The following is a 12,366-nucleotide window of genomic DNA, read 5'->3' on the forward strand; positions in this document are numbered from 1 at the left end:
ACTGAATACAGATGCTAATTAACTTCCCATTACCATCCTACTTCCAGGATCAAATGTGTGCCTCTCTCTTTCTGTTTCCAGGGCAGCTCAGAGCCAAAATAGGTCTAAACGGTCCTAAGGGGACACTAAAAAGAGAGTGGCTCATCTTCAGCTCTCTTCCTTCTCAGAGGGAGTACATAAGCCTCAATTAATCCTTCATTTGACCACCTCGCTTCTTAAAGACGCAAGGCAGATTTTTTGAACGTTTCAGACATCACACAATCCAAGAAACACTTCAGATGATGGTGACCAGACTTCTTCATCAATACCAGGAATGCTACAATTAACTACAGCAAATGTAGTGATAGACTTGTGGTATCTGAGATAAAGAAAGTTAAAAATTACCCTGTGATTCATAAAATTCAAAATGCCAATGATTTTTAGCCCAAATAATAATTCTGTTCTGTTGTAGGGCTAATTTTATGAAAGGGTCAGGTATGGGGTATCAACAAGGAAAAAGCCAGAAGCAGGTAATATCATTTATAATCATTTCAGAATTCAGTAAGCCACCAACTCCCATATTGCTGAAATTGGCTGCCCTTCTGGCCATTCAAAGATACTCCAGACTTCATGGAAAACCTGCACCAACCTCCAGAAGAACAAAAGACACTACAAGTGAATAGTTGTCCTCTTCTACCTTCTCTTTCATCAGAACAAAATCATGCTTCAAAAGGGCACATGTATTTCATATAAATGTTGGCCTTTGTATGAACTGAATATACACTATATTGAACACCATTCTAATATGCAAAATCTATTTATTTGTGGAAAAATTTATCTTCTAAGGACTCTATTAAAGATCTCCAGAGATCTTCTCAAATAGCTTCAGGGCCATACCAGAGGTTCACTGCCTTGTTCTATTTGCCTAAGAAGTATCAGTGGAATTATTTCCATACTTTGCATTTCCACTAGTCCTGAGAAGGTATCAAGACCTTCTCCTTAGGACAGAAGTAGTGGCTCTGATGAACTCACACATGGTCTCTGGAGTAAATGTGAAAAGTGATGATAAAATTTATCTTGCTATTTTTTTTAAAAGCTAGATTCTTATTTGAAATATGTATTTGAAATTAATTAAAAGATACATGTAAATAATATAGAAAAAAATTCAGGTGAATACTTTTCTGATTTTAAATCTGTAAGTTAAAGAGTAATGAAAAATTATCAATTGACAAATTTAATGTTTCAGAGACACTGGGAGAAGGATAGCATTGGGTCCTCTTTTAAAAGTCATATGTCCAAAGTTAAGTTATCAGCTTTAAAAAGTTAGTCTATTATAACTACAGCACTCTTTATGTTAATCCCATAGTAACCACAAAGAAAGAAATTACAGCAGATACACAAATAAGATTAAAAAAAAAAAAAAGAAAGAAAAGAAAAAAAGCTTCGCAACACAGAAAACCACCAAACCAGAGGGGAAAAAAACAAGAGAGGAAAAAAGGAAAGAAAGATCTACAAAACCACCAAAAAACAATTAGCAAAATGGCAGGAGTAAGTCCTTACTTATCAATAATAATCTTGAATGTCAATGGATCAAATTCCCCAATTAAAAAGACAGAATAGGTCAGGTTCAGTGGCTTACATCTGTAATCCCAGCACTTTGGGAGGCCGAGGTGGGTGGATCATGAGGTCAGGAGTTCCAGACAAGCCTGGCCAAAATAGTGAAACCCTGTCTCTACTAAAAATATAAAAAATTAGCCAGGCATGGTGGTGGACGCCTGTAATCCCAGCTACTCAGGAGGCTGAGGCAGGAGAATTGCTTGAACCCGGGAGGCGAAGTTGCAGTGAGCCGAGATCATGCCATTGCACTCCAGTCTGGGCGACAGAGTGAGACTCTGTCTCAAAAAAACAAAAAAAAAAAACAACAAAGTGTTTTAAAATGAGCTGAAGATCTTAATAGACATTTCTTAAAAGAAGATACACAAATGGCCAACAGACATATGAAAAGATACTCAGCATCACCTATCATCAGGGAAATGCAAATCAAAACCACAATGAGATACCACCTCATCCCAGTTGGAATAGCTATCACCAAAAAGACCAAAAAAAAAAAAAAAAAAAAAAAAAAGGTCAAGTGTGGTGGCTCATACCTGTAATCCCATCACTTTGGGAGGCCAAGGCAGGAGAATCACTTGAGCTCAGGTGTTCAAAGGCAGCCTGGTCAACACAGTAAGACCCTGTCTCTACCATTAAAAAAAAAAAACAAAAAAACTGCTGGGCATGATGGTGCATGCCTATAATCCCAGCTACCTGGAGACTAAGGCAGGCAGATTGCTTGAGTCCAGGAGGCTGAGGCTGCAGTGAGCCATGATCATGCCACTGCACCACAGCCTGAGTGACAGAGGGAGACCCTGCCTCAAAAAAAAAAAAAAAAAAAAAAAAAAAAATGCAAACAAAAGTGTTGGCAAGGATGTGCAGATAAAAGAACCCTTTACATTACACACTGTTGGTGGCAATGTAAATTAGTACAGCCACTTTGGAAAACAGTTTGGAGGTTCCTCAAAAAATTAAGAACCAAACTACCATATGATACTGCAATCCCACTACTGGGTCTACATCCAAAGGAAAGAACATCAGTATATCGAAGAAATATCTGCACTCCCATGTTTACTGCAGCACTATTGATAATAGCCAAGAGATGGAATCAACTCAAGTGTCCAACAACAGATGCACAGATAGAGAAAATGTGGCATATACACACTGTGAAAGTTAATGATACAAATTGGATCACTATTGTGATGCCCAACTAAATCAGAGTTGAGGGGCCAGGGAAGAAAAGCACTTGGGACACATAGCACCTGCTCCAAGAGTTAAATGTTCCACAAGCTCAGGTGTTGAAACAGCCTGCTGTAACCCTAAGACCAGTTTTACCTAATAGCTGCTGAAATGACCTCCCGAGACTCTAACACTGGTTTTATTTACCATCATCAGTCACCAATCAGAGCTTACCATCTCTCAAAAGCCTCTCTAGTGCCAATGAGCTTTCTTTCAAAACAATACATAACATTTCTCTGTCCAACACAACTCCCAACTTTCTGTTTGTTCTCTGGACATATGGAAGGCCACCTGGTCTGTATGTATGCCCTGAATTGAAACTTCTTGCTTCTCATATGTTTGTTTTTGAGACACAGTCTTGCTCTGTCACCCTGGGCTGGAGTGCAGTGGTATGATCTCAGCTCACCGCAACCTCTGCCTCCCAGGTTCAAGAGATTCTTGTGCCTCAGCCTCCCAAGTAGCGGGAACTATCGGTGTGTGCTACCACACCCAGCTAATTTTTGTATTTTCAGTAGAGATAGGGTTTTGCCATGTTGGCCAGGCTGGTCTTGAACTCCTGCCCTCAAGTGATCTACCTGCTTTGGCCTCGCAAATGGCCTCGCAAAGTGCTGGGATTACAGGCATGAGCCACTGTGCCTGGGGCCAAATAAAATGTTTTAAATTTAGAGATTCATCTCTATATTTTATTTGATTTTGGCAACACAATGGAATACTATGCAACCATAAAAAAGAAAGAAATCCTGTTATCTGTGACAACACGGATGGATCTGGAGGATATCATGTTAACTGAAAAGATCCAGACATAGACAAATACTACATGATTTCACTGACATGTGGAATCTTAAAAAAATTAATAACACAGTAGCAGAGAATAAAACAGTGATTACCATAGATGGGGTAGAGAGGGGAGGATAGGGAAAGACTGGTCAAGGGGTACAAAGTTTCAATTAGATAGGAAGAGTAAGTTCTGGTGTTCAATTGCACAGTAGAGTGACAATGGTTAATAGTAAGGTATTGTATATTCTATCAAATAGTTATTGTATAATACCAAATACAGCATGTTCTCACCACAAATGACAAATGCATAAGATGACAGATATGCTAACTACCCCGATTTGATCATTATACAACATATATATCAAAACATCAAATTGTAGCCCATAAATACAAACACAATGTGTCAATTTTTTTTTTAAGTCATGATGTTATCCTGCTCCACTGAAAACTACTGCCCCACCTGAGGTGGTCAGACAGGAGCAGTCAGAGGTGGGGGACGGAACAAAACAAGTATCATTCATCTTTTTTAAACTATTATTTTTTAGCTGACAAAAATTGTATATGTTTATGGTGTACAACATGTTTTGAAATACGTTTATATTGTGAAACGGACAAATCAAGCTAATTAACACATGCATTTCTTCATATACTTATCTTTTGTGTGGTGAGAAAGCCTAAAATCTCCTCTCTCAGTAATTTTCAAGAATACATCATTATTAGCTATTGTCACCCTATTATACAATAGAGCTCTTGAACTTCCTTTTTCTAACTGAAATTTTGTATTCCTTGACATTTCTTCATTCCCCACTCCCAGACCTTGGTAGCTACCATTCTACTGTTTCTATGAGTTCAATTTTTTTAGATTCCACATATAAGTGAGACCACATGTACACCTTTGTCTTAAAAGAGACAGTGCTGGCTGCAATTCTGAGTAAGATGGAAAATGCTGGCCAGGTGCAGTAGCTCACGCCTGTAATCCCAGCACTGTGGGAGGCCAAGGCGGGAGGATCGCTTGAGCTCACGGAGTTCAAGATCAGTCTGGGAAACATGGCAAAATCCCATATCTATTCAAAGATAAAAGAAGAAAGAAAAAGAAACATGCCTCAGTCAGCAAGAATCAAACCAAAAATCATTTACTTTCTTGCCAAAGCTAAACTAAGCTAAATTTAAACAAGCCACCCTGTTATCTATAATGAAACAGAAATTTTTATTCTGTAATCTCTTTCCCCAGGTTGGTCAGCTTTTCTTACGCAGTGTCACATTAAGAACTCCAGCCAGTAGGCTTCTTCTGAGGCCATTCCTAGGTGAGTTGTGATTGCTGCTTCTGTCTATGATTTCTATAAGATGCAGAACTGAGCTCACTGAATTTTCCCACAGTCATCACAAAACACTAATACCAAAAATGCCCACATTTCATTAAGTGTGACAGCTCCTTCCTGCCCCCATGGCTCAGTGGAGTACTTCAAGGTTTAAAAGGAAGCATGTCCCTCCTTGCAAATGCCTAGTCTGAGATCAAAGATAGGGCTCTTGGCTTTGTGGAAATTGACGTCATTCCAGAGAAGTCGACATGACTTCCATCAATTTAAAAGATGCAGCTGATTAATTTCAGGCATGCTGTAGTTTTTTTTTTTTTTTTTTTTTTTTTTTAAGCCAAACACTAAGTATTCAATACAGCCTGACAAACCAAACTGCACATTAAGAGCTTTTGGAGCTAATAAATGTAGTTAATCTTAGAGGGGAGGAGGAAACCTATGACAATTTCTCCCACATTTGCTCTTTTACAAAGGGAAGTATATTTTCTTCTCTTGGCCATTATAGAGTGAGAAGGATTCCTTAAGTACCATCCCTTTCACTCTTTCAACCCTCTAAGGTTTTCTCTAATGATATATTTACAAGAAAATGCCATTGCTGTCTGAGGTTACTAAGGGGCCACTCACTCCCCCTAGCAATCAGGCTCTACTTCTCTCCACCTAAATGAAACTGCTTTCTCTAAGTCTAAAGGACACTTAAGACCTTCTGGTGGCTAAATACAAGAGTTCATCCCATTAAAAAGAAAAAAATACCCACTCCACCCACCCTCTCCACCAGCTGCCCTATCTTTCTTTCCTCCCCTTCACAGCTTATCTTCTTAAAGGAGCTGTTGCTGCCATCCCCTCACTGCTAACCCCACCATGCCCCCACCCTCTTCAACCTAGCTTCAGGGTCATTGTCCCAAAGAAACAGTTCTTATTAAGGTGTCCAGTCATAAATGGTGCTGGGTCCCATCAGGTTTGACTTCCCTCCCAAGCTGGGAGAAGAAAATACCCCCTTTTTTTTTTTTTTTTTTTTTCTTTTGAGACAGAGTCTCACTCTGTCGCCCAGGCTGGAGTGCAGCAGCCCATCTTGGCCCACTGCAGCTTTGGCCTTCTGGGTTCAAGTGATCCTCGTGCCTCAGCCACCCAAGTAGCTGGGATTACAGGTGTGTGTCAATACGCCTGGCTAATTTTTGTATTTTTAGTAGAGGCAGGATTTTTTCTCATATTGCCCAGGCTAGCCTTGAACTCCTGGCTTCAAGTGATTTGCCCACCTCAGCCTCCCAAAGTGCTGGGATTACAGGCATAAGCCACTGCACATGGTTGAAAATACTTTTTTTTTTTTTTGAGACGGAGCCTTGCCCTATCACCGAGGCTAGAGCTTAGTGGCGTGATCTTGGCTCACTGCAAGCTCCACCTCCTGGGTTCACACCATTCTCCTGCCTCAGCCTCCCGAGTAGCTGGGACCAGAGGGGCCTGCCACCATGCCCGGCTAATTTTTTGTATTTTTAGTAGAGATGGGGTTTCACCGTGTTATCCAGGATGGTCTCAATCTCCTGACCTCATGATCCACCTGCCCTGGCCTCCCAAAGTGCTGGGATTACAAGTGCGAGTCACCAAGTCCGGCCTGAAAATACTCACTTTCTAAAGAGAGCTGCAAATAAAGAGGTGAGATCCACCCCATTCTGGGATTACTGCAAGATGGAGAACTGCCTCTGCTCCCAACCACCATCTTTACCACCCCTACCCCTTACTCCCAAGCTGGGAAGAGGAAAGAGGAAGAGACTCCTTGGAGTCATTAAGTTGTTTGCCTAGTGGGGCGCGCTGTCATGTGATGGGAGAGGAAGAGACCTACTCCCAGAGGCTAGGGATGCCTGCAAAACTAACCTCTCGTTCCCCAGTAGGATAAGCAAGAAACCTGCTAATTTTCTCTGCTCCCTGCCCGAATGAGGGTAAGGAAACACAGAAGACGGCATGGCAGGGTAGAGAGAAGCCTTACTCTCCCAACAGCGCTCGCTTCACAGAATGCTGGTTAAGGTGACCAGTTAGAGCATCTTCCAGTACCTGCCCAAAAGGGCCTCCTGCCAGAGCAAGGGGATCCCAGCCTTGGTCACGTTAGAGCCACTTGACCACTCCCTCTCCTTCCTCCAGACCCAACTTAGGAGGAAGGGTTGGAGCCCAGAAGAAGGAAAAAGAGGAGGGATAGCAGAGGCAGACCCACCGTTCACTCCAACTACAAGCCTGGCAAGGGATAAGCACATGGAAAGCTTCAAATCAAATGTCTGTTTTTGCAAGTGACAGCATTCCCAGGCATATCCAAGTAAGTGGCACATGGTAAGCTTAAGTTATTTGCTGAATAATCGACTGTACAGCTTCTTCTCAACCTGCTTCACCCCTCTTGTCCTTTCTGTCTCATCTCATTCATTCCCTGCTAGCCCTAATATTTGCTGAAGGTTGATCCTATACAAGTTTCTGAATCTAATCATTGATAGGTGACTAAGACATGATCCCTGACCTCAAGAAATTTACTATAAAAAATAAGAGTACAAACTTGCATCCACTACAAGGCATTAAGGGAACAGTACAATGGGAGTTATACAAAGCACCAAAGACATTAAATAAAAAACTCGAACTACTCCCTGAAGTAATAATACATCCAGATTCTTCTGATCAGTTCAAATATGGAATGTTCATGCCTGCTTTCCCATGACTGCTGGTTCTTTGTCCTTCCTGCTAAAATGTATTTACCCTTGCTGTGTTGAAGATAGCAGTTCACACTCTACTATCTGTGGAGTAAGTATGGATGGTCCTGGAGAAAGCCAGGACCATCCATATTCCTTGAGTAGGAGGGAAGCCGAGGAGATTTCACTGTGCAGCCTTGGATGAGGCCTTGGAAAAGAGGTCAAAGAGGATAAGGCCTGCATGGCCTTACTCAGAACACTACCATATCTAGTGCAGAGGAAATGTGGTTTTTGGTGGGATTAAAGGTGATGTCAATTATGTACACTTCCTCTCAAAGAGCATCTTACCAGTAGGGAGATGGCCACGCATTGTAGAGAACGAAACCAGCATAACACTTACCCAAAAATCACATTGAGTTTACAGACTGTTCATTATCAGGCTATTAGACAATATTAACTAGCATTTAGAGATACATACTTGCAGAAAGCAAATCGCTTTACATAATTTCTGGTTTCCTTGTCATCTTTAGCTTGCAGTCTTTCAGCAACCATTTCTGCTTCCCTCAATAGTTTTGACAAGCATTTTAATGATCATTATTTATCATTATTAGAGTAATACATGCTCAATATTAATACATTTAGAAAACACAGCAAAACTGATAGCAGACAAAATATGCATATTCTTAAAACTATAATGCTGGTATATTTCCATTTAACCTCTATTAGATTTAATAGCTATTTGAAATTAATATGTCCCATAAGCCAACTCTGGTAAAAATCACCAATAAACTAGGATATAAACTGTCATCTGTAATCTCTTTCAATTATGAACAAGGTTGTATCTTCACAACTATAAAGCAACTGAAAGATTCCACTTAAAAAGACTAAATTCAGTGGAGGGAAAATTGGTTAAGGCGGTTGTTTAATGTCTGAATACAAGCTGGCACTCCTAATTTTTCAATTAGTTTTTCCAGCAGCCTAGTAGTTGGAATTATACTTGTCTGAGATCTTACGTAACTATCACTTCAGAAATAAGCCACTTTAAACATCGATTTCTTTAATTGCTTAATCATGTGTGATTCTGGGAACCACAAAAAAACTAGTGTTAGCAATGTTTTCTTGACAAGTATATATATACAAATGCCATTATTTATCAAGATATTTAACAAGGATTTTCCGTTTCAGTCTTTCATAATAGACATGCTATTCAATGTTACCTAAAATAAAAATTATTGGCTTACCTGATTAAGAACTTATGCAGTCCAACATCAAAATACCTGTTCAAAGGAGACATAGGCAGGCATATCAAGAAAAGATATTTACAGTAATGGTAGACTAGACAACTATCTATATAATTTAAATTCATAGCATGAATAAATGGATTGCTATACCACAGTAGTTCTCAAGATGCGGCCGCTGGAGCAGCAGCATTCCTGGGAACTTGTTGGAATTGCAATTCCAGGCCTTCTCAGGCCCCACCTCAGACATACCAATTCTGAAATTCTGGGGATGGAGCCCAGCAATTAAACTTAACAGCCCTCCAGGAGATTCTGGTGCAGAAACACTGCTCTCTAGTAGCATAAGTGTCTCAGCAAGGGTAAGCTCGCTCTAGAAACAAAGGCCATGAGAGTGGATCTCCCAGGTACCTTCCACTTTTCCAATAGAAGAGTCCGTTTGTAATATTCATGTCTCAGATGTTCATTTAAAAAATATATATGTATACAAACACACACACACATATATATGTATACGTATATGGTTTTTTTTTTCCTTCAGACAAGGTCTTGCTTTGTCACCCAGCCTGAAGTGCAGCGGTGCGATCACACTCACTGCAGCCTTGACCTCCTGGGTTAAACCAATCCTCCAACCTCAGCCCCCAGAATAACTGTGACTACAGGTGTGTACCACCACACCGGCTAATTTTTAATTTTTTTAATAGAGACATGGTCTCTGTTGCCCAGGGTGGTCTCAAACTCATGGGCTTGAGCAATCCTCCCACCTCAACCTGCCAAAGTACTGGGATTATAGGTGCAAGCAATCGCACTCAGCCCGAAATATGTTTCAAAAGCACACCACCACACTAGCCAAAGGGAAGAAGGTTAGAGGGGGTAGTGGGGTGGGGAGAGGCTGGTGCAGCAGTGGCCTTCCAAGCCCCACCTAGTTGTAGTCCCTGGAGCTTTCCACCTGAGGAAACAATCCTGTCCCATCTCTGGGTCTGCCCTGAGCAGGGGATTGGAAGAGCTGCAGCTCCATGCACTAGCTGGGAGCCTGCCATTGTGCTTGAGCCTCATACCAGGCATCCCATAGCACTGGTCTATGGCAGACCCTTGAAGTCACAGCCTTTTCCTGACACCACCAAACTGGTACAGTCCATATAAATGACACTGCTTGGTTTCTCTAACTAGCATGCTTGTTCCTCCCGAACCTCTGATTGTGTAGCCAGTGCCCTTCTCTCCCTTTGGGTCAGAGTGTGAGTAAAAAGACCAGGTGGCCGGTGTAGTCTCAGCTACTCGGGAGGCTGAGGCAGAAGAATGGTGTGAACCCGGGAGGCGGAGCTTGCAATGAGCCGAGATTGCGCCACTGCACTCCAGCCTGGGCGACACAGCAAGCCTCCATCTCAAAAAAAAAAAAAAAAAAAAAAAAAAAGAGAGAGAGAGAAAAAGACCAGGCAGCCAGAATCATGATGATATAGTTCCCCAGGCGGAATCACTGCTCCCAGCACCTAAAGGGTGGTGGTTGCATCCCACCCACGAGTCTCACCTCTTGGGTTGCCAACCTGACTGAGTAGGGCCTGAGTTAATTCTGTCCCTTTCAGACAAGGGGTAATGGACGCAGGAATTCACCCTCGAGGGGGGTCTGACTGTCCAGACCCCACCTGTCCCTAGCTTCTAGCTCCACCCTTGCCTTATCCCTCGAACATCCCATCATGCCTGGTACCTCGCCACCTGACATTTGACAGGTAATTACTGTCATTCCCTGTGGGATACCTTTAAATGACAAGATTCTTTTATGTACTTAAGTATCTGTTTACAGACAATGGACACAGCATAGGTGAGAATAAAGAAACTCAAAGCCAAAACATGACAGACCTCATTTACTATATCACTGACCTAAAATAATTACATAATTCAGGAAAAACGGGATTAGAGATACATAAATTCCATTTATTCATAAGTCTTCTGCACAGAGCTGTTCTCTAAAGAGAGATCTACCTGTAGGCAGAGGTGATGTGTTTCATTTGAATTTTACATTGACCTGGAAAAGATGCTAAGTTCTTTCTAAAATTATATTTAACACAAATTTTTTAAAAATAGAAATGATCCCTTCTCTTAACCAAAACCAAGGCTACCTTGCTCAGCCCCATAAATAAATATCCACACCACAGACAGCAATTTTAAGGTTGCCACATCTATAACATGGGAGGTAGAAGTATGTGTAGATTAAAACAAAGATTTCAGCTTCCTTCACTCATCCAAAGCTTGAGAGCCTTTTCAATTACATTGGGAACAGACAGCAACAGACTATTCCAGGAATCACAGGACAAAGCAGACATGGAAGAAATCAGAGATCCGCAGTATATACTGGGGTAGGAGGAAGGCACTGAAACAGTAATGAAAAACCTGATAATAATGAGAAATTGTATTTATTGTTTAGAATCTGGCAAGTACTATGTTTGGTGCTCACATACGCATGCCGGTGAGGCAGGTACTGGTATCCCCAGAGCTGACAGCCAGTAGAAAACAAAGCTGGAAATCAAACTGAACCCTAAAATGCATGAATTACTTGTTCTTCCCAAGCACCCCACTAAAAGCAAGGTTCTCACTGCCTTTCGTTATTACTAATTGAAAATGACTGCTCATGTTAAAAGCTGATGTCTTCCCGCTTCCACTTCATTTCTGCTTCTCCCAGCATGGCTGCCCTGCTCCAGGGAAGCCCAACTGCTTCTTCTCCCACCTGCTTCTTCTCCCACCTGCTTCTTCTCCCACCTGCTTCTTCTCCCACCTGCTTCTTCTCCCACCTGCTTCTTCTCCCACCTGCTTCTTCTCCCACCTGCTTCTTCTCTCACCTGCTTCTTCTCTCACCTGCTTCTTCTCCCACCTGCTTCTTCTCCCACCTACTTCTTCTCCCACCTACTTTTTCTTCCCAGGTTCCACCCTCCTCCTTGGTCTCAGCTAGCCAGGCTCCACAAAGTGATGGAAGTTCAGGTAAGTGGAGATGTACATTATTTGTCCTTTTGTTTCTGGATGACTATCAGTTTAAAAAAAAATAAGGTTCACCCAACTCATGCCAACACCATCATTCTCATTCAACCTAGCCATGGCCTCCAGGGGATGATGTGGTAGTCAATTCATTTCTTTCCATTTCCAGGTGCCCTTCCTCATAGAAACGGTGGCCAGCCAAACCAATTCCCTCTCCCATCTCCTCCTCTACTTGTAACATGAGGCCTACCTAAGGACACTAAGCTTTAGCACACCACCTACTGAATATTTAAAAACTAAATATATTCGAAACCATCTCTGTATTATAAGACATAACAATCTCTGAAAGGCAAAATGTGTCTTTCTTATTCAACTAATAGCCAGGAAATTATCCATTCTTATAGCCCTGAAAGATTTCCATTGCAAAGCACATCTTAGGGCTTTGAAAATACTTCCCAATGATAATTCTGTGTAGACAGCCAATACATGAAAGGATGAATGTATCTAAAAATTAATTCGAGCTCCAGAGGTGGGACAAAGAGCAGGTTTTTAAAAAATCACCTCTAAATATAGGAGCCCTTACAATGACTACAAGATATGGGTAGA

General features: G+C 41.5%; 2 protein-coding genes across 9 annotated transcripts in view; one reads left to right on the forward strand and one right to left on the reverse strand.

The window, feature by feature from the left end:
- LOC126948846 (cuticle collagen 2-like) overlaps nt 1-12,366 on the forward strand; it is a 940,772-nt gene that overhangs the window by 650,639 nt on the left and 277,767 nt on the right. The window lies entirely within an intron of this gene.
- HHAT (hedgehog acyltransferase) overlaps nt 1-12,366 on the reverse strand; it is a 350,433-nt gene that overhangs the window by 158,201 nt on the left and 179,866 nt on the right. For 6 of the 7 annotated variants that reach the window (XM_050781213.1, XM_050781243.1, XM_050781193.1 and 3 more), the window contains one exon: nt 8,803-8,838. The exons of the other annotated variant lie outside the window; for it this stretch is intronic. In XM_050781213.1, the coding sequence (XP_050637170.1) occupies nt 8,803-8,838 (36 nt within the window). The remainder of the gene's footprint in view (nt 1-8,802; nt 8,839-12,366) is intronic. 7 annotated transcript variants of the gene reach the window in all.

This window comes from Macaca thibetana, chromosome 1 (assembly GCF_024542745.1).
Source record: "Macaca thibetana thibetana isolate TM-01 chromosome 1, ASM2454274v1, whole genome shotgun sequence".
NCBI lineage: Eukaryota > Metazoa > Chordata > Mammalia > Primates > Cercopithecidae > Macaca > Macaca thibetana.